Consider the following 23,597-nt stretch of genomic DNA (forward strand, 5'->3'; position numbering starts at 1 on the left):
AACATTCAAATCTGTTTGAAAAATGTACAAGAAAATATTGAGTTTTTGCAGCTGGAAACAAAGCTACAGCAGGAAGAATTACACCAGTGGAGTCATCATTCTGAACCTGTTTCTGTTCAGAACAATGAAGCAGACTCCCATAAACAGCAAGTCAATATTGTTCAAGTTCATTCAGATTCAGTATTCAATAAAACAACAGTTGTAAATGCAGATGCAGAAACTCAGTCTGCACTTCCCAAACCCATCATCAGACCTTGGGAACAACTTGTCCACAACAAGCACAGAACTGGTCTTGGATATGACAAGGACTTGTCCTTTCATATTCCAGACTATGCCAAGCCCATTCAGTTTCAGAGTGCTGGATTCATTTATGACAGTTCAACTGCTCCTCATGACAGTTCAGCTTCAGCTGTTCCAGACTCTGCCTCTCTTCCACAGCAGCAACAACAGCAACAACAACAGATCGTGAAATGCCAACACTGTGATCGAGTTGGCCATTTGAAAGATCACTGTTTTGATCTTCATCCATGTAAGCACTGTCATAAAACCAGTCATTCTTCACACAGATGCTTCAAAAACAAACGTCCTGCAAGAACAAAGATTCATCTTGGATGGATCGCTTCTTGGCAATGGGCATCAACAGCCAAGAAGATATTCCAAACACATGTCAGAACTTGTTCCAGAATATTGAACAGTCTTGCAGTTGAGTTTTCTCCATCTTCTCACCTTGTACCTGACAGGGGGGGAAATGATGGTCATCTACAAGCTTCAAAGTCACATCAAGCGAGCCTGAGCCACAACTTGCCACACCAGTTTCAGAGTTGCAGCCAGAGACAAAGATGCCTGAACATGCCTCCAGTTTTGGAAGAGTTCCAGGAATTACAGAGTTGTTGGTCATCCTTAAACCATCACAGATTGAGAACACTTCCTCTAGCAGAAAACTTCAGTTTCTTGCCAGTTTTGGAAGAGTTCCGGGAACTGCACTAAGCGTTCCAGTGTTGGTGGTCATCCTTAAACCACCGCCCTTTTTTACCAACATTTCATAGAGCACATTCAGCCTAGTGCTGCCATGCATCTTTTGCACATTTTGTATTACAGCTCTCTTCTTGGACTCATACATAACCCTTCGGATTAAGGGGGGGAATGTTGGACACCTAATCCTAATGGGTTAGCGTGGAAGTTGAATGGACAAAGCAGCCCAAGAGACCTTGGGATCTGAATCCCAAGAGTCACAATATGTACTATAAATGTAAATGAGTTGTTAATAAAAATTGCACTGAATGATTTATCTTTCCATCTGTCTCACTGTCCATGTGAGTTTAATAGATCCAAGTCAACCTAAGTCAAAGGCTGGTCAAACTGTCCCAATCAGAAAACACACAAAACATAATTCTCCTCCTTCCCTTTGCACATGTGAGCTCAAACCTCCTTATTTCAGACCTATGTCTCAAGGGGTCGAATTAGCTTGCCCATACCGACTTGTACTTTTGTACACTTGCAGGTTTCACCTTAAAAATAATATTTTTCCTTGTCCAAATTAAACTCTTCCAAGGGCGGAGGGGCTTCTCTGGATGAGGAAGGCTTCCTTGAGGGAATTTGTCCATGAGTTGCCAAATTAACACTCCCTCTCAACTAGAGAGAAATTTTCAACTGCATCATAAGTCGCATCTCAATTGTCTTGTCATCATTATCATTGTATCATATTATGTCTCGTCTTTGCTCATTTGGTGAACACTCTTGAATCTAAAGAAGAAAAATCATCATATGGAGCTCCAGCTACCGCCCTATACAACGTTGCACGAAGCGGGGACATTTTTTTGGAAATGGTGATGCAAAAGCGTCATTTCCCAAAAATCTAGGAAGCGAAGTATCTCAAAAGCGTCATTTCCCAAAAATCTAGGAAGCGAAGCATCTCAAAAGTGTCTACTATATATATATATATATATTGCATTTATATTAAAAAAACCATCTAAAATACCAAATTAGTTGTAGAAGACATGAAAACATGCATATTTTTACATAAATCAAGATAGATATGGCATCCATTGCACATCAATGATTAATTATTCCAACATTAACCATCTAGAATCTAGATTCCTCTTCTCTTGTCTAGCCTTTGCCTCTACTTCAATTCTATAGGGATATTAGTCAACATTTCCTAATTTTGATCAAACAACTTAATCCAAGCTTTATAATATGGTAGAGAAAGCTTAACATGCTTGATCAATGATTTTCACTTGAGTGAAGGGTACATAATTGCTAAGGCCATGACAAAGGAGTTCAACAATCAACAACACAAACATTGGGGTACATATAGGGCTTGGTGCTCTTGATTAAATGCCAATCACATTCCCTCATACATTATATAATCCAATGAAATGCCACAATCCCATTGATCCTGAAAACTGTAAAGTCTGCTGAATTTTGAATAGGAAATGAAATTCTATTTTCTCCATATGAAGTCTGATGAGGTTGGAACCACTCTCAAACATCTTGAGTCATTTCGTGGTAATGTTAAAAATTTAAGTAAAAGGATGGAAATGAAAGATAAAGGAGAATGTCACTTTTACTTTCAGAATTTAACATTACCATTAGGGAGCATCAAGGGGCACCTTGGGAGTATTTGGAAAGTGTAGTTCCTCACATAACAATTCGAAAATTCAACCCAAAAAAAACAAAAAAAGCCCTGTGGAATCGTGTAAACCGTCCACCTTCTCTCGGACCCGCTCGCGATCCGCGCCCGAACCTCCACAGATTCGTACTCGATCCTTTCTGGATCCGCGGATAGGGCAATAGGAATTACGGATCGGGCCGTCATGGATCCAAATTTCCAGGAATTGCCAAAAAAAGGCGGAACCGCGGATCCGCCGAAGGATCGGTGGCGGATCTGTACGAGACATGGTTCTGCCTCTAGATCCTTGGGGGGGATCATGCACACCTATTGCCCAACAATAGGAGAGATACAACTTACTGCAAAGGGTAAGGATCACACACCTATTGTCCATTGGTCTTCCCACCTTGACTCTCAAGAATCAAGTGGTAGAACACCTGCGTCCCATCACTTGAGAGAGGTACCACTTACCATAAAAGGTAAGGATCACACACACTCAAGTCTTCTCACCCATCAGCCAGATAGCTGGCAATCCCTACAAGCCCAACCTGAGGGTAGGATGCATATTGGGGTATACTCTGTCATGTCCAAGAATTGATAGGTGGAGATACAACTTGTCATAAATGACAAGAATAACACACCCTATGGTGATAATAGGAGAGACACAACTTATTACAGGGGGTAAGGATCACACACACCTATTGTCTAGAGGTCCCTCAACCCCAAGACTCTCTGGCTCAATTCCTCTCCCTGTGAGCTCAAGTAGGGGCGAGAGCATAGCTCAGTGTCCTCAATCCACCGTGAGCCTTACCCAGGAGGGTCACATCCATCAGACCAAGCTGCTCTCTGAAGACCAAGAACTTCCCTCTCGGCAAATCCTTGGTAAGAATGTCTACTATCTGCTCATCTGTCGAAATATGACGGCGTCTCACTACTCGTTTCTGCACCATATCTAGAATGTAGTGATACTTGATATCAATATGCTTGTAATTGTTGTGGAACATGGGATTCTCTGCTAGACAGATCCCAATCTTGTTGTCGCAATATATCACTATTGTATCCAGAACCTACTCAAACAACTCTCCAAAGAGCTTCCTCAACCATAATGCTTCGTAGTAGGCCATGCTAGTAGCAATGTATTCTGCCTCAGCAGTGCTTAAAGCAACAAACTTCTGCTTCTTGCTCATCCAAGGCATCATGGCAGAACCCAAACTAAAGCAACACCCTAATGTGCTCTTTCTGTCAATAACATTTTCGACCCAATTAGCATCACTGTAACCTTGTAGTCTCACATCTCCAGCAGTATATCTTAGACCAACATTAATCGTCCCATGTAAATATAATAGTGACCCAGTGTGCATGTAGAGGCTAAATCATGAATTAACTCAAAGTATTAACTAAAAAACATATGTCCGGTCAGGTGTTCACAAGTAACATTAGTGCCCCAATCAACTGTCACTACCCAGAGGGATTCGCCAAGTCAGCGCCAACAACTTCTCCATCTAGCTTCTTGAAGTTCATCTCCATTAGTGTGGCCATGGACTTGCATTCTACCATTCCAAATATTTTCAATAGTTTCACCATATATTTCCCTTGTGAAAGGAAAATCTCACCAAGTCTCTATCATACCTCTAAGCCCAAGAAATAGTGCATCAATCCAATGTCTTTCATTTCAAATTCAAAGCCCAGCTCCCTCTTACACTTGAGCATTAAAGGTTGGCCACCTGTCAAGAATAAGTCATTAACATATAAAACCAAAATCAGGGGCATACCTTGTACAACATTGAAGTACAGGTTTGGGTTGACATTTCTTCTTGTGAATCCAAGCTTCATCAAGTAGCCGTCAATACAGGTATACTAAGTCGTAGGGGGTTGCTTCAATCCATAGAGTTCCTTCTTTAGCCTGCACACATGAGTCTTCCTGTCTTATAATTCAAATCCCTGTGGTTGCTCAACATATACTTCTTCTCGGAGTATGCCATAAAGGAATGCAATCTTCACATCAATCTGGTGAAGAGTTCATCCCTGACTAGCAGCAAAGGCAACAATAGATCGAATAGTAGTGTAAAGGGAAATTGGTGCAAAGATGTCATCATAATCTTCTCCCTCTTTCTGGAACAAACCTCTAGCCGCGAATCTCGCCTTATATTTCTCAATGCTCCCATCTGCTCCATGCTTCATCTTGTAAAACCATTTAGAAGTCACAACAGATTTCCCTTTGGGTCTCGAAATTGTTACCGCTCAAACCAGTAGGGGTCCTAGGAGGGGTTCTTATAGAGAAACTACTAGGTTAAGACGCAAAAATGGAGCAATAGCCCATTGTCTCCTCGGCTAAAGCACCCGCTCTTTACGGACTTTAACTAATGGGAGGAGTCCCGGTATTAGGGAAATCACTAAGAGGAATATATCGATAGTGTAGGGGTAATGATTCCACGAGCCTATTCAAAGGAGAAACTCTAATGATAGGGGTTGCTTGTTTTATAAGCAAGGTGAATGGCTCTCCTAAAAGGGCTAGAAGGAGTCCTAGACCAAGGGTTGAGGGGTATTTCATGATAAGAGATGCCTTAGACCAAGGAATCCTATAAGGATAGGGTTTCTAAGCAATCCTTGTCAAGTTGGAGTGACAAGGTTGCGGGACCACAAATAAACCCTAGTGGACCCAAACGAGGTCAAGGGTTTGGAGTGAAGCTTCAAACAATGGATCTTGACCAAGTGAGGGAGAAGAAAAGGATCAAAGAGATGGGATTTGACTTTAATGTTCAATGCAACGATCCTTAATGAAGCCACTAACCAAAAACATGTTAGTTTTTGGTAGCATTGGAAGTGCTTTAGCCTTGAAAATTGGTGGAGAGGCTAAGGCACATGAGTTCTAAAGAAACCATAAACCGTTTGGTGAAATTCCACCCGGATTGTATTTTATTAAAATAATTAATATTTTTAATGGGGTTCCTAAGTCTAAACTCAAGGAAATTAAAATATTAAAATCAAAATATGGGTGAGAATAATTTGGAATGCGGATCAAGTCATGTTTTAATCTCGCCTGTTGAAGACTCAATAGGAAAAGTATAAAATGGAGGCTTGGGGTTCATTTGGAAATAAACACAAAGAGATTGAGGAAATCGATTTTCTGAGGTGAAAAGTTTTCAGGAGGAAAATCGATTGGGGAGATCTTGCAGCTGAGGGGTAGAGAGAGTCTGGGAGAAGGACTTTTCGGAAAATACAGATCAAAGAGGCAGAGAGATCTCGCAGAGAGGCATTGTAGTAGCTGGGAGAGCTGATGCAGAAAAGCTGCCTATCACACAGATCCAGAACTGCTGGAACAGCCAAAACTTTCGGGAACTGCTGAAACAGCGAGGAGAGATGACGCAGTAGCCGAGAGAGCTGACGCAGAAAAGCTACCTGTCATGCAGAATCCAGAACTGCCGGGAACTGCTAGAACAACGGGGAGAGCTAACGCAGAGGGTAGAGAAGGTGATGTAGGGTTGACGCAGAGCCAACGCAGAAATAGTCGGGGTTAGCTAGTCTTGTGCCGGATCAGCCGAAATTCTACCAAGTGAAGTGAGGTAAAACTCACTCAAATTTTTCGCCAGTATTTTCTCTGTAAAGGATTGCTAGATGAGCATCCTAGAGTTGTATTCAGATATTTCTCCTGCATAATAATAAGTGTGTCCTATGTATCTTGTTCTTTTCTCTATTTTCTGTTTCATGAGATCAAATATTTAATTAGTGTAGGCTGCAAAAGTAATTTTCTTCAGTATTCAAAAGAATAACTTGGTTAATGTATATTAAAAATCAAGTAGGTGAAGTAGATTCAGATTTGCTGCAGTAGGGGTTCTTTCGAGTGTAGGAATTTTCACATGGTATCAGAGCATTGATTTTGGAACAGGAAGAGCAGATCCAGTGTTGAGCAGTGAGGCGGAAATCTGCACTCGGCAACAGTTCGAATCAATGTTGTTAAAAGCGCGAGCGGGATTTAATCGGCGCCGGGAAAAAAGCGGAAAAAATCGGCAAAAGCGGGAAAAAAGCAGGAAAAAAACGTTTGGCACAAAAATATTCATTTTTTTTCATTTTTTTTCAATTTTTTTAATATCTAAACCATCTACAACATAAAATAAATACATTGACACATAAATATGATACAAAAACTAATATATAAGATGTTTAATATCATTTCTAGCGCTAAAATCACACATAACATTGAATCATGTCCTGAATAGTAAGTCCTGAGTCCCAACTCAGCTTCAAAATATCAACAAAAAATATGATAATGTATCTCATCATGTCATAATGTCATATACAATAAAATGAAAGTCTAAGACTCTAATCCTATTGATTTCCTCTGCCCCTCTTGCGAGAAAATGTCACTGCTTTCCCTTTCCCCCTAGATGAAGATGCTGGTGCCTGTGCTGGTGGAAATGGCAGTGGAGTCTGACGTGCTCTAGAAGCTGAAGAAGTAGAAGTAGCAGCTACTGTAGGTAGACGGAGACCACGTCCTCTACTGGTGGTAGTGGTAGCCCGGGTAGGCGGTGTCACCTCCTCCTCCTGCTCCTCCAACTCCTCCTCCTCCTGCTCCTGCTCCTCCTCCTCCTCCCCCTCATCCTGCACTAACCAATCATCAGTGGGATCCATGAGAGGCCTCTCGGTCTCAACCCTCCATTCAGCAGTGGTGTCAATCCCATCCAATGAGATGGCATCCATATCAGGTGTCTTCTCTAGTTGCCTCACCCACAATCGAAGATTGTAGTAGACATAGACCATGTCATTAAGTCTATGGGACTCCAACCTGTACAAAGTTCATGAAATAATAATTAATAATTAATATTATAAAAAAAATATTGTTTAATGAATTCAAAAATTTATTTGGAAATTTGCAATATTTTAAATGTTTAAGTGTTAAGTTGTTAACCTATTGCGCTTCTTGTTGTGTATTTTTTCAAATACACTCCAATTGCGCTCACATCCTGAGGAGCTGCATGTTTGGCTGAGGATGCGTACGGCAAGCTTTTGCAAAAGGGGTACTCTGCCACCATACATCTTCCACCATGCGTCTACAACAAAATTACAAATAGAATTTTAAATAAACATAAGAAAAAAATGGAATTTGAAGAGACAATGAAATTTGAAACAAAGTTACAAAGTACAAACTAAAAAATACCTGGCATTTTAATCGTCCTATCAGTGACAGCCATCTCAAAGCCAAATGTGCCACCTGACATCTTATATGTCTCAATTTGTTTAGAGATCTCTATACGTTGTTCTGGAGATCTCACCATCTTCTGGACACAGGTTAATAATCCATCCACGATCTCAGCATCAAAATCAAACCCACATGCATAAGAAAATGCAGGGTTCAGGAAAAGCCCAGCAGCATGAATGGGACGATGGAGTGTGTTGTTCCATCGCTCATCAATCACTTCCCATAGAAGGAGTTGTCTCTGAAACCCATCATCTCCCTTATCATCATAGTAGGACCGAATGGCTTCTTTGGCCCTGTCCATGGCTTCATACAAATAGCCCATTGCGGGCTTCTCACCATCAACCAACCGAAGAACCTTTACCAAAGGTTCAGTAACAGCGCACACCTCCTGCACTCCCGCCCAGAGGTCTTCCTGGTATGAAACTAGTCTGCACACGGCCTCTCCTTCTGGTTTGCGGCTCATTGACGAAGCACGCCACTCCTCTGAAAGAAACATTCTCTTCAAATCCCACATAGAATTCAAGAGGGATTGAAGAGATATGAAACTCGTCGCAAACCGTGTAATGGCGGGGCGCACCAACTCTTTGTTGTTGGTGCATTTTCTCATCAAGCTAAGCACAGATGTGTGATTGTAAATAAATTTTGTGATGCTTTTTGATGAGTCAACAATATCTTTGACAAAGGGAATTTTCCCTATGTCCTCTAACATCAAATCAATACATTGGGCAGCACAAGGTGTCCAAAATAAAGTAGGATGCCTGTCCATAAGCATTCTACCAGCAGCAACATAATTTGCAGCATTGTCCGTTATGACTTGGACAACATTTTCTGCACCCACCTCCAAAATAAACACATCCAGCAAATCACATAAAGTTCTTGCATCTTTGATTTGATGAGTTGCATCAATAGATTTGATAAACATAGTCCCCTTGGGACAACTAACCAAGAAGTTTATAAGGGTTCTCCCCTTTTGGTCAGTCCAACCATCTGACATAACAGTGCATCCTGTTTGTGCCCATGATGCCCTAAAATCCTCCAATCTTTGGGTGCAGTCACGCTTTTCCTCTTGAAGAATCCGGCCTCTGAAATCATGAAGAGAAGGAATTTTGTACCCCGGGCCAACACTGGCAATAGCATCAACAATAGGTTGGAAAAATGGATTATTCCTTACAATGCTGAAAGGAATATCACTCCAGAGGAGAAATTTTGCCATCAACCTATCAGCTTGTTCTTTTTCAGTTCTTTTTAGCATTGAACCGATAGTTGGTTGTGAACCAGGTGTGGTTCGAGGAACAAAAAATGATGATGCAGCTACCGGATTGACTGACGCTGCAGTAGAACCAGTGCCACTTGGCCCACTTCCTTCAGCTGACCTTTTTAGTTGCCTTTTGAGTTCTTCTTTGGCCTCTCTAGTGTGCTCTAATTCTCCCAATGCTCTCATGGCTCTTTGGATAATTTCAGGATTTGTATTTATACAGGGCCCCACATCACGTCCAGGGATTTGTGCAAGGTGGAACTTCAACCTGTACACCCCCCCGCTTATCTCCTTTCCACACAACTTGCAATTCAAGTTTTGTCTATCATTCGGAGCTTTAGGTTCACCATATTCCCAGAAAGGATCCAATTTCCTTGGCATGTTTGTTTTTGAATTTTGAATTTGCAAACCTATGGAAAAATAAGGATTAGGAAATAGGAATTTAGGATTACATAATACAAATTACAATTTAGCATTTACAAAATTACAAGTTAATTATTTCCAAAATCCCAATTTCCAAACCCAAGTTACCCAACCAAATGCCAATGGCAAATGCCAAAAAACAATGAAAATTCAAAAAACATAAACAATGTTTAAAAAAAATGAAAAAATAAAAATAAAAAATTGGTTCTCATAGTCATAACAAATTACCCATCCCAAATCAATGAAAAATTACAAAAAATTCTTTAAAAACAATGAAAAACAAAGTTTTTAAAGAAGCAAAACAAAAAAAAATTAATCTACATACCGTTTTTATGGACAAATTGGTGATCTTGTCTTGGATTTCTCCTAAAAACACTTGGATTCGCTCCCAAAGTCGACCCAAACCCTTCAGCTCTTCTCCTTCAGCTCTTCTCCTCCTCCTCCGCGCGGCGACAGTCAAATGACATAAAAAAAATTCATTTTTCCCTATTAAAAGCCCGCTGCCCGCGCCCTCGGCGATTTTTTCGAAAAAATTGCTATAAAAAAAATCCGGCGATTTTTTGGGATAAAAATCGCGTTTTATGCGGAAAGGTGAAAAAATCGCGATTTTAACAACACTGGTTCGAATCCCCTTGAAGGGAGTGCGCTTATGTTGCAGGAAACGTAGGGCAAGGGGGCGTTTCCGTACGAAAACGGGTACAAAACGCTAAAACGCATGTGGTACAGCCCTGAAATGTGTTTCAGGCCGTACTGCCACGTTTCACAAAGCTAAAACGTGGCCAGTACGGCCTGAAACGCGTTTCAGGGCCGTATGACTCACGTTTCAGCTTTGTACTTGTGTTTTTAAAATTTTTTTTCTAATTAATTTTTAGGTTATCCTACAGTGGGGTCCACTCCTCAGCCAACAACGATGGTGAGGATAGCCCTGAATGGAGTCTTAGATGAATGGCAAGTTTTCGTTCAAAGCATATTGGGCAGAGAAAAACTACCTTCATGGGAGGAGATGTGGGTGGCTCTTCAACAGGAGGAATTAAGGAGGGACCGAGTGAAGGTCAACCTCAATGGTAGCAGTGGGAGTGGCACAAAGACAGAGGAGGAGGAGAACGCAACTCTAGCATCGAAAGGACGACAGAAGCCAAAGCGAAAGAAGGACATTTTGAAGGTGAAATGTTTCAGTTGTGGTGAGATGGGCCTGTTGACCACTACTGGTCAACTATCCATGCAGTACACCCCCCTTTTCTTTGTTAAAAGGGGCAGCACCTGATCAGCATATCCGTGCCATCCTGCAGTCATCAGCAGCTTGATCAATCTAATTGTAAACCCAGTCTGCATGTATTAATTGTAAATAATCTTAGCAGATATGAGTCGTGTATGTGAATTGCCTAGGTGGACCTAACTTTCTAGTGGTAATCTACGTCCCGGAAGGTTTTTTGTCTCACCGATCCATGGATCGGCAGAGTTTTCCTTCAAACCTGACCCCAAAGCCGGGATGGATTTTGTCATTGGAATTTTAGGAGAATCCTAGTGTGTTGATCTGCTAGATTATAGTTGTGTCGCAGAACTGGGTGTTTTGTGAGGGTCTGTATTAAGTGGGTTTGTCCCCTTGAGATGTAAATTGTAAAAAGTCATCATGAAATGTGTCTTGAGGGTTGAAAATGTTTTAAATCCCCTCGTGAGTCCTAAGTCCTAGGTCCTAGGTGATGTTTCCAAAGGCTTAGTTCGATGATCCATTTAAAAAATGAAATAAAATAATAAAATAAATAAAAATTAAGAAATTTAAAAATTTTAAAAATAAAATAAAATAATAAATAATAAAAATTTAAAAATTTAAAAATTTAAAAAATGAAATAAAATAATAAATAATAAAAAATTCAAAAAATTTAAAAATTTAAAAAAAATGAAATAAATAAAAAATAATAAAAAATTTAAAAATTTAAAAATTTAAAAAATAAAATAAATAAAAATATATAAAAAAAATTTTTTAAAAAATTTTAAAATTTTAAAAATAAAATAAAATAATATTTTAAGTGAATAAATCGACGGATGAGATCAAGAGATGTCTTGATCCTCATCAACGGTCGAGATCTTTTCTACATGGATCATTCGAACTAGCCGTTGGAATCATTTCCTTTATATAGGGTCTTAGGTGGTCATTTCAAATCAGTCGATCTGTGAGTCTAAGACTGAAGAAGCTCTCTTGTAAATTTGTTTCTGGTTAATAAAAGAAGACTTTGGGGTCCATATCTTGCTGGTGTTACTCTCTTAAAATGCTGTGAGATTGTTTCATTTTCTGCATATGTTATTTTCAGCCGTTAATAATAGCTTTTTGTAGAGTATTGTGAGCACAGGTATCTTGTTCACTTGCTGGGGTTTGGGTGTTGTTAGGGTTTCTGAAGTAATGGCAGGTATCTCCATTACTTCCTGAGATCTAGCAGCATTTTTGCCCTCTTTATTGACAGTTGTTTTGAGCTGTGCAGAAAACATCATTGAAGGAAATTTTGTGGGCGTTCGGGGAAGTTCTCGGCTGAACCAGCCACCTCCCGCAAGCATTTTGTGTTGAGCCCAGTTGGATTTGATCCTGGGTATAGGGTTTTGTCTTTTTTGCAATTGCAGGACTGCCGTCAATCTTCTCGCCCACTGCACCTGTAATGATAAACGTCAATCCAGTATATCTCGGTTTCGCGGCCCCGGATCGCATGCATTTTCTGTGTATACACCACCGTCAAGGGTATTTGATCCGCAGACAAAGAGCATTCACCACAGAGAAAAGCGTTTAACCCTCATGATAATCAAATCTCAGTCAAAGCATTCAGGGTTACGATTTTCGGCTCTGATTATATTATTCTTCAGCATTCTGAGCGTATGTGTGATTGATTGCCGTCGTGAACATCTGCGATTTCTAGCCTCCGCCGTTTCTTTAACCTGCAAACGCATACATGGTATTGATCCGAGGACCAAGCAGCAAAACAATTTGATCTGCGCCCAGCATATTCCATCACGCCAGAACTTGTCTAGATTCGATCTCAGTTGCACCGTTCCAGTTATTCAGTTCACGTGGGCTGGCCAAAATTCGGATTGCAGTCTCAGACCATCAAGGCGACGCTATCAGTCAGTGAAAATTGCAATAATACATTTCATTTAAGCCGCCGACAGTGTCAAAGCACTCAGGGCTACGTGGGCCTGCAATCGCCGCCGAATTCCCTTTAGCTAACAAACAAGATCGTGCCCAGTCTCCTTTTACGAGAGCAAGCAGCAGCACGTTGAATCTTCGGTGGCCAGACTCGGTCATCGCCACAGCTTGTCAACACGTCCAAAACGATTTAAAGGGCAGGTAAATTTTCGCCCAGTTATTTTTCCTCTTGTGCTGGCCGAGGTTCCGTGGGCAGGCGTGGGAAATGTTCAGGTAAATCACGCCAGCTGAGTTCCTTTTTTTTGCTGAGAGACGTCGCGGGTCTGTTTGTGTCATCGTGAATCTGCCTGAGTTTTCATTTTTAAGTTGTATGTGCAGTCGGGGATGAATTGTTTCATAGCGTAGGTTTCATTTTTTTATAGCGTAGGTTAATTTAGGATGCGTTAAGTTAATTTCTGATTTTCTTTCAAGTTTCGTTTGTTGTTTGTAAATCTTAGATTTAAAATATTCGATTAGAATAGATTGTAAATATAAATTTTCTCCTTTTATTTTTATTTAGGGTTTGAATATATTTAGGTCTTATAAATTTGGAAATATTTAGATTTCGTTTTAATTAGATTTTAGATTTTTTAAAATTTTCATTTTTATAATATGGAAAATAAAAAAAAAATAAAAAAGGTAGCATTCAGTTTATTTTTTATTGTTATTTATTAGGATTTTTGATTTTATAATTTTAGATTAACGTAGACTTTAGATTTAGGATTTTAATATAATTTTAATTAATTTTCATTTTGTTTTTTTTTTTTTTTTTAGATTCTAATATTTAGTCTTTAGATTTTTGTTAGATTTTAGCTTTAGATTTTTTCCTTTTAGATTTTTATAATATAAAAAAAAAAAAAAAAAAAAATTGAAAAAAGATTTAAATTTTTTTAAAAAAATATTAAAATTTTGGGGAAAATTATTTTTGCCAGTTTCAGTCGCTTTCACGTTATATCTTTTATGCTGAGATCTAAAATTTTCAAGTCGAGATACGAATACGATGTCTGGTTAATAATTCATGACTCGTGGTGGTTTTAAGCATTTATCTTCTAAAAAATTCTCAGTCGCTGGATATCGTTTTGGTTATGTGATTTCGCTGATACCTTTTGATGACAAATGATTGTTGTTCACGATTCATCTTTCTTATCATTTAACAAGTAATCATTGTAATAATAATCTCTTAAGGCACTGGTCTGCTCAATTAATCAAATCATTTTAGTGCTTTTTATATCGTATCTCGTGTCTCCCAACCAACTGGTCGACAGTTGGTCTCATCATCTCACAGGGACTACCCCCCTTAGCCGCGGGAGACAGGCTTAAACGGAGGGATCGGGGATCAGAGTGACAGCCCCCGGTCTGAGCGTTGTCGTGCCAATCTGCGCGACAACAGGGCCACAATGCATCCCAGTGTCTTTTGAAGAAAAAGGACAAGGATGAGAAACATGATCGTAAGGTTGCTTCAGCAAAGATTGACGAGGATGAGTTTGCCATGAGTGCCCATGCATCTCTAGGAGGGAGATGGGGCGATATTGAGCTGTAGTCAAGAAGACTACATGTGGGCAGGATCCTTGAGGAGTCCACCTCTTGGATCAATTCCTTGCTATGGGAGCCTAAGATTCAACAATAGCGAGATGGATTTAGTGTTAGATGATGCAGTGGAGTGTTTGGAGGACAAATGCAATAGCTGGGGCCCAGAGACTGATTAGTGCAGTGCAGTTGGCACATTGCAGGAGTCAGCAACAACACAGAAGATTCAAAGGGTCAGAATCAGTAGCAGTTAGATTCCAACATTCATTGTATTATGCTGAACAAAGTTAAGTTCAACTAATTTTGGATGTTTTTCAGTTGCTTCTCTCAACAATTGAGTTGCAGTACGGATGCAGTGTTAGCAGTCGCAATGCTAGCAGCATAGCAGATGCATCGTTTGAGAGGGAGATTGGAAACACACACAGAGAGATTGAGGAAATCGATTTTCTGAGGTGAGAAGTTCTCAGGAGGATTATCGAATGGGGAGATTTTGCTGCTGAGGAGAAGAGAGAATCCGGGAGGACTTTCCGGAAAATACATAATAGAGAAGCAGAGAGGCAGTGCAGTAGCCGAGAGAGCTGATGTAGAAAAGTTGCCTATCACGCAGAATCCAAAACTGCCGGAACAACCGAGAGAGTTGACGTAGAGGCAGCGTAGTAGTCGGGAGAGATGACACAAAAAAGTTGCTTGTCACACAGAATCTAGAACTGTTGGAACTGTTGGGAACCGTCGGCACTGCCGAGAACTGCTAGAACAATCGAGAGAGCTGATGCAGAGGGCAAAGGAGGTGACGCAGGGATGACAGAGAGCCAACGTAGAAATAGCCAGGGTTAGCCAGTCTTGCGGCAGATCAGCCAGAATTTTGTCGGGTGAAGTGAGGTAAAACTTAATCAAAATTTCTGTCAATATTTTCTCTCTAAACGATTGCTAGATGAGCATCCTAGAGTTGTATTCAAATATTTCTCTTGCATAATAATAAACCCTCAGGACTACTGCACCGGTTTTCCTGCATTGGGTTTTTCCGGGGACTATCGTGTCCAAAAATAAGTGTCATATGTATCTTGTTCTTTGCTCTAATTTCTGGTTCATGAGATCAAATATTTAATTAGTGTAGGCTGCAAAAGTAATTTACTTCACTATTCAGAAGAATAACTTGATTAATGTATATTAAAAATCAAGTAGGTGAAGTAGATTCAGATTTGCTGTAGTAGGGGTTCCTTCGAGTGTAGGAATTTTCACAAAGCAAACTACGGGAATGGTTTCCGAGCTAGGGCTTGGGATATCTTGAGATTCCACCCTCGGAATAACCTCAAATTTGGAGGACCTCTAGAGGACTCACCAGCACAACTCTAGACCATTTTTCATCAATTTTTGATGGCTACAATAGAATTTGTGTGGTGCCCTAGATGGCCTTCTAGGGTAGGGCTTAGAAAAGAGGAAAACAAGGTGAAAAAGATATTCATTTGATGATCATCTAGGACTAGACCAATGCCTAGCCTATTGGGAGAATGGGGAGAATGTAAATCAATGTTTAGAGATGTCTTATACCCAATCAAAGAGTCTCCTAACAACTTCGCATAGCCCTAGAGGAAACAAATAGGTCAATAGGAAAGTTTATACTTCTATGATGCTGCAATTGATGACATATCAAGGTAATAATGAACAATCATATACCCCTAGGGCATTTATTCACCACATTTTTGCATGAAAGATATGAAAAACCCTCACAAAGAAAAGTTCAATAAATTTGCATTTCATTAAGGCAACTACACTAGCTTCATGAGTGAAAATCTTCATAGATTGCACAAGTGACAAGACATGAGAAATAAACCATGAAAATGACACTTACAAGTATGGCAAAAATCCTCCAATCATCAACAGACAAGAAAATCAAAGCTCCAAGATAAAAGATAAGCTCTACCAAACATCGAAATGCATCGAGAATCTAATTCATCCATCAATAAGGCTAGCAAAATTCTCAAGAAGAGATACAAGTCCAAATCCAAGTGATGATGAGAGAATGAATCATTTTCTCGTCTATTTATACAATCCATAAGGGGGTTTGAATAAACTAATTAGCCTAATAATGCCCCTTAGTGATAAAATAATGTGCAAAAATAACATAACTTGGTGACAAACCCACCAAGATAGCTCCATAATACAAAAATAAGCTTCACAAGAGGGCAAAATGATAAATTCAATAGGTCGAGACAAGAAAGGCCATTGAAGAGGCCTAATGGAGTCCAATGTGTGCCAAAGATGAATGAATGAGCTCCAATCATAGTGATAAAGGGGTTGGCCCCTTGATTTGCAAGCAAATGACCTGTGGTGCCCCAAGTGGTTGTGGAGATACAAGTGATGATGAGAGAATGAATCATCTTTTCATCTATTTATACAATCCATAAGGGCGTTTGAATAGACTAATTAGCCTAATAATGCCCCTTAGTGATAAAATAATGTGCAAAAATAACATAACTTGGTGACAAACCCACCAAGATAGCTCCATAATACAAAAAGAAGCCTCTCAAGAGGGCAAAATGATAAATGCAATAGGTCGAGATAAGAAAGGTCGTTGAAGAGGCCTAATGGGGTCCAATGTGTGCCAAAGATGAATGAATGAGCTCCAATCATAGTGATAAAGGGGTTGGCCTCTTGATTTGCAAGCAAATGACCTATGGTGCCCCAAGTGGTTGAGGGGGTACAATAACATCCTCATGGGTCTCCAAATAAATCAAATGAGCTTGTATCCCATATGTAATGGTTGGAGGAATGATGCAAGCCCTCCCATTGTCTCCCATGGCGAGGCACATCCTCATTTGGGCCTTGGATCAACTCTTGAGTGTGTGGTGCAAGAGTGTAGCCGACTGGGCAAGGTGGTCTAGGTGCATCATTATTGTCAAATAAATGGAACACGAGAAAGCAATGAAAGATGTTGAAGGCTCCCATGAAGTGACATTCTTCTCTCTGCTATGGTGTAGGCCCATGGCTCTCTACGCTCACCCTACAAATGCCAATATGACCCTCGTGAGGGCTTCGACCTCATATAGGGAGACCAAACCCCAAATGGAAACCCACCTGCAATTTTGTATAAGATACAATGCGTCCCCTCACCTTCCAATACAACAAATCATTAGTGTAATTCAGTAAAAGAGCTTATAAATCATGGAACTAAGTGGACACTTCATAATGGGCTTTGTAATGTATAGGTATCTCCAAGCTCAAGTAGAAGGTTAACCAAGGACCCGATTAGGTGGCTTTATCCTTTAAAGGAGGTGACATGTCCATGGTAGACTCGTCAAATGGTAGGTGGCACATGATATAATGATGGAACGAAGTGAGGCATTAGGGGAAGGCTCCAAGCCACATGCCACAGTACAAGGATAGCTATGAAAAGGGAAGCCCACACTTGGGTGTATGAATGTGGGAGGGAGCAATCATCGTACATGAGTTACCTCGTCCTTTGTTTTTTCCACGCTTCTTCATATGCCTTTTGCCTTTGATTGATTTTTCTTTTATAACTGCTCAAGGCTCCTGGGGATGACAACATGATATGTAAGATATAGCAGTGAATACCCCCTTAAGGTGGGGCAGTTCATCGCCCACCAGGGGTTGGAGCAATCATGGGTTCTGTTAGCGCTTGAAATTTCACCTCAGGCTGAGAAAGGTAAACCTCAAGGCAACATCAAACCACTTAGCCTCGTAGCTAGCCCTACGGGGCTGGAGAGGGCTCTCTCCGATCTATCTCGGTGAACTCTTCAATGGATGAAATGACCAATAGGGTAACACTGATTTTAGGCTAGTAAACTGATCAAAAAGGTTGATTTTGGGTTTTTAGGGTTTTTGGTGGCAAATTGAGGGGATGGCAATTTTGGGTGCGAGGATTGGACACAGTTTCTGCAGGGGGTTCTTTGGGGCGAGGTAGGAGAGAGTATTGATGTCTTTAATTGAGATGGATGGTCAGGAATGACAGGTGATGAGCTAAGGAGAGCAAACAATAACTTTGAATTCTCCTTAAACAGTAGAAAACATTGAAATTAAACAAACTTAAAAGCAGAGCATGACAGTCATGAATTCTTACTTTAACACTTCGTTTGTTTAATGTGCAGAAGGAAAAGAAAGGAAATGATTCACATAACACACTTACAGGTACATAGAGAAACACACCATCAATACATGTAACCACAAGAATCCCAAAAAGGACTGCAAAACCCTGGTCTTCCTTAGCCAAAAATTGCAGAGATACAATGAATAATACAATGATAGCTTTTCCCTCAAGAGTCCAACCTTCCAAACCTTGAAAATGACTAAGAAAATACATAATATAGGCAAGCTAACCTCTTTCCCTGCCTCCATGGGTCGAGCTCACTATCCTAGGAGCTGTTTCAACCACTTCTAAACTAAGCACTACAAACTAGGCAGTCAAAACAACTTGCCTCTATAAGCTAGGAAACCAATTCATTCATTTAATATTTACCCTTTTCATGAATGAATCTTCTAGAAGTGTTACATAAGAGTAAAAGCGTCTTAAAAGTACAATAATTACATCAAAGAAAATCATAATTCACCCCAAAAAATCAAACTGGGTCAAATTGCGTTTTTCTGAGTTGTACAGTGCATTTTGAAAAAATCTGCCTAACGGGTCGCGCGCCCCTGCCTGACGGGTCGCGCGCGTTTGGAGCCACTTTTGGGGCACTTGCAGGTGTCCAAATTGGGCAAGAGTAGGCATGTTGGAAAGGTCTGTGAGTCTACTTTCCAACCCAACTGGAACTTTTGAATTTGGAGTTCATTTGCCCTATCAAAAATCAAATCTCCCAAGACTGCTTTCTGTAACTCAAAAAAGTGGCAGAAAGTCATTTTTTGCTAGTTTTTTGACTTTTTGGAGACCCAAAACTTCACCAAATCTCAAGTCCATCCATAAGCATGTGTAACTTTGCATGACAAATCTGGAAATGCTGAGTTTTTGCCAAATGGAGTTGCCATGATGAAGGGTCGCGCGGGGGGTGAGACCCGTTAATGAGTAAAAACCTGTAAATTGCCTGAAAAATCAAAATTGACCCAAACTTTTCAAAATTTCTTGGGATTTGTGCTGTGGCTGGGCTATTTAGTGCCTTGGTCCTTCAGTGAGGCCTCAGCCAAGATATGGAGGGGATCGGGCCTCTTTCTCCCTTTTTGTGCCTTGGCCAACCGCCTTTGAAACATTTTCATCTTTGCCTTGCACACATGCATTCTTGCCCAGTAATGGTTCTTCATGTTCCTCAGCAATTTCTTCTCTTGGTTGGCCTTAGCCAACAGCCTCTCCAAGTGTGCATTTACCCGGATGAGCATGGACTCTCGGTCAGCGGGCAATGGATCACCGGGTCTTCTCCGGTTCAAAATGCGGTCACTACGAATCCTCCACAGCTCATCAAGTGCTTGCTCATCTTCCAACTGTTTGTTGCGCTGCTCGAGGTATGTGATGGTCCATTGTGCCCCCTCTAATCTCCTCTGCAAGGCATCATTTTCAGCTCTGAGATGCTGAATGATCTCCTTTGCCTCTCGGCTAGGAGAACTGACATCAAGATCAATAAGCTCTATATCCGGAACACCTGATGGTCCCTCATCAATCTTGGGCTGTTTGCCCCTCCCTGGTACCTGTGCTGGTGAAGAAAGCGAGGCCCCTTCCACCTGATGTGGAGATAACACTCGCTGAGCCGATGAAGAAGGCGAGACCCCTTCCACCTGCTGTGGAGAAAGTACTCGCCTGGCTGCTGCAAATAAGGCCCTCTGGCCTCTCTGATAAGTAACCAAAGGTGAGGAGCTGACATGTCTAGTGACGGGGATATCATGCTGCTGTGATGGTCCTCCCTCCTCGTGAATAACCTCAGGATGTGATGATGGCGCTGTGAAAAACTCACGAGAGATGAAATCCTCCCATGAGATGCCCTGCTGAGCCAACTGATGTAATACCACTAGCTGAATCAAACCATAATGATAAAGGCTCCTGTACTGCTGTGCCGGGGTCTTCCTCTGCATCATGGACACCATCTTCTCAATGTTCTGATAGAAGAAAACAGGGATGTTCATCATCCTCACTCGGGTGAAGTGCATCAAGAGGCGAATATGGTATGAATATACCTGTGAAAATCTGCCCTCACAGGTAAAATAGTGCATGATGAGCCTCATCATGGGAGCATACTCGCTCCTGAGAAACCTGAATGGAAACACACCTGCCAAATGTCTCATGAATGGTGGCCGGACAAAAGGCTCAAAGTGAACACTATCCAGCACCTTGCGCTTATTCCATATCTCCCCGACATTTGGTATCCCTGTAGCCTGTGCAATCACCTCGGGTGTCAAAGTGAAGTCCACCCCGGCAAGGTTGACATGTCCATCATGCAAGTGTAAAACAAAAAGGCGAGCCAACTCTCAGTGGTGCTGAATCCGAGAGATCCTCTCGCAAAACTCATAACAAGACATGTACTGGAAACATGAAACTGCCATAGGACAAGCCTGTAAACTTGTCAAAGAAGTGGGCTCCTCTCTCCTGTGATGGCCACCTTTTCCACCCTTATGTGGCCTCCTCTGTACCTCAATGTCGGAAACGGATGCTTGGTCATCACTCTGCTCATATGTTTCGATTTCTGACATTGTTTAAGAAGCAGAGTGGACAAAATGTACTGCTGTTTCTGCCTTTAAAAGTGCTGATTTCTTTGTTGTTTCAAGGGGACAAGGAACATGAGGGGAAAGTTAGGGAAGGGACATTTTTGAAAGGAAAATGGGAATAAATGTATATAACAGGGAATTTAGGGAAGAACACTGCAAACATCACTGCATATGCATCATTAAATACATGTGTTTACATGGGCATATGGAGAGGTAGGGTTAGGGTTTGAGTTTTAGTGTTTAGGGAGAGGGGTAGGGTTTGTATTTCTTTTACAAATTAGCAGGGGAAATTACATGGAAATACAAGGAAAGTGAATAGGGGAAAGAGGAAAATAATTACAAGGGAAAAACCATGAAACAGCAATAAACCCTAGCACACTTTTACAAATTTAATATACAGCCATATGGAGCTTTTTCTCTTGCACAATTTGATCTTTAAAAACACATTCATGATGTCCTTCAAACATAACAAGCAACCAATTTGAGTTTGGAGGGCCTACCTTAAGCAAATCAGCGATTTGATAGCTCCTTGGGTGAATTTGCAGGTGATTTCAAAGGGAGGGCGCTGACGGGTCGCGTGCCTCACCCAACGGGTCGCGCGCGTCTGACGGGTCGCGCCCGTTATGAAATTACACTGCGGGATGAGCTCTGACGAGTCGCGCGCCGTTGACGGGTCGCGCGCCTTGCCTGACGGGTCGCGCGCCTGTCCTGCTCCCCAATTTCGACCAGTCTCACTCAAAACCGCTTGGATGGTTGCCCAATCTCTCTTGCAAGTGTCTTGGATGCATAATGAGGGTAAAAGGAGGGAGATTAGGCTTATATAAGCTTTATTTGAATAAATTTCATGCTCAAACCCACTTCCTAATGTTTCTTTTTGACACTTTATAAAACCGACTTTTTTGGTTTCCTTTGTCCTGAAATTGACTCATTTAGTGCTTTTGCTTGATTCTTTTGCAGGGAGATCATCTGAGGGATCTTGGCAAGGGAGCCAGGGTTACATGCTATCCTTTGAAAACTTTTGAATTTTTACATTTTTTGCAAAATCATTTAAAAATGACCTTGGCTTTAAAAACAGAGTTTTTAAATCCAAGGTGAAGATTAACTGTACAAAAGAGAAATTTGCGAAGAAACACCATTAAAACCATCCCTTTGGCTTGCTGAGCACTTACTGACCTTCAGAGACATGACCTTGTAAACCATTTTGACCAAAACCCTAGACCTAGGAATTTGACCTCAAGACAAGACAAGACAAGCTTGAAAGTGACTAAGGACTGAAATGACTTGATCCAGCAATGCCAAGAGGGGGACAAAGACACCAGCTCCTCCATCAGGGTTATGGCATGCCTAATGGGATGCAAAAATTGACACTGATGAGACACCTATTTATGCAAATGCAAAGAGCTTTGATCGCTGATGGAGGGCGACAAGACCGACTCTAACAGGTTCCTTAATGATGAAGGGGCCAATATGAAGGGCACTAGGAACTAGGGTGATGGCCAAAATGATAGGGGTAGTAAAGCTCATGTTTGGCTTTTGCCCACATGCTAAATTTGTATGTCCCGCCCATCTTTTGCATTTTATGGTATATTTTCTATTGAGGGTGGCCAAATTATACTTTTTCTTTCCTTTTTAGCTGCATCAACCACTGGGGCATCATTCCAGGGCCGACTCAAGGTGTGGACAAGGGGAGGGGGAAGCTAACTCCATCTGAACCTAATGGACAAATGTGGACCCAGATGGGAAATGTGGTGAATGGGGTTGTAACAAGCAGAAGGGGGGTGATGTATATGGTGTCGAGAAGCGGGACCACACAACCAAAATCAAAGTTTCCCATGTAGTGCCATCCCTAAAGTTGGTAACCAATAAAGGAGATTCAATGGGACTAAGATACAAGGTTAACCATCAAATTGGATAGAGGAGACAAGAGTACAAACCTAGCCCACTCTTTTCGCCGAATCCCCCCACTAATCCATGCCCAAAAGTGTCCATGATAAGTAATAAAAAATACCCAATTACAAAATGAAAAGCCATACCTTCGAGGTTGGAAGGCCCACCTTCAAACATACAATCATAACAGATGGGCGAGGGACCACAAGGCTGGCTCAGGTGGTGGAGATAGTGGCACATCGAGCTATCTGGGGGTTGCAAGGGGCTACTGGCTACCAGCCGAGGACCATCTAGGAGAAGTTTTTTAACTATGGATATCACCCACAAGGTGGTGGGTAACATCTGACTCCAATTGGAACATGATCTCTCAAAAGAGTGCTAGAACGTACTCGAACGGGGAGGTCATGAGAATGCCAACAATATCTTGGGACCGCAGACCTGCCACCTGCACATGCTCAAAGACCAAGCACACGAGGCAACATGTTTTTGCAGCGTCTCATGATCGCCCATGCTTATATTAAGCCATAAAAAAGATCAACAAGAAATAAAATTTATCTTAAATGCAATTTAATCTAAATGTGTCTAATCTAGTACGATAATATCATATGATGTTAATTCTAAAAATCAGCATGCAATGCATCCTACTCTAACATGCATGGCTACATTATGCAAGTGCTAAGTGTAATATTATAGCCAATGTAACCAACATATTATCAAACCAAAACAAAAGCATTTTCCCTTATGAACCCTCGTGAGGTAGGGGACCCAGATATCACTTTTCCCATTGCAAGATTTGCTCAATGAACAGTAAGGGTGGGAGTGGGAACATTTGAGGACCATGCATCAAGGGTCATGGAAGATGAGGAAAGAGAAGAATGCATCCTGT

General features: G+C 41.1%; 2 protein-coding genes across 2 annotated transcripts in view; both read right to left on the minus strand.

Moving 5' to 3' along the window:
* LOC149153984 (Metallopeptidase M24 family protein) overlaps nucleotides 1–23,597 on the minus strand; it is a 512,523-nt gene that overhangs the window by 105,961 nt on the left and 382,965 nt on the right. The gene's annotated exons all lie outside the window — the stretch shown is intronic.
* Nucleotides 6,860–7,658, minus strand: LOC149153985 (uncharacterized). Its single transcript, XM_089445764.1, has 2 exons — nucleotides 7,518–7,658; nucleotides 6,860–7,394 (listed from the first exon to the last, which is right to left on the minus strand). The coding sequence occupies exons 1-2, from the start codon at nucleotides 7,643–7,645 to the stop codon at nucleotides 6,938–6,940; spliced, it is 585 nt and encodes a 194-aa protein (XP_089301890.1). The 5' UTR covers nucleotides 7,646–7,658; the 3' UTR covers nucleotides 6,860–6,937.

This window comes from Pinus tabuliformis, chromosome 9 (assembly GCF_031772625.1).
Source record: "Pinus tabuliformis cultivar Carrire ecotype Pingquan chromosome 9, CPIR1, whole genome shotgun sequence".
In the NCBI taxonomy this organism is placed as follows: domain Eukaryota; kingdom Viridiplantae; phylum Streptophyta; class Pinopsida; order Pinales; family Pinaceae; genus Pinus; species Pinus tabuliformis.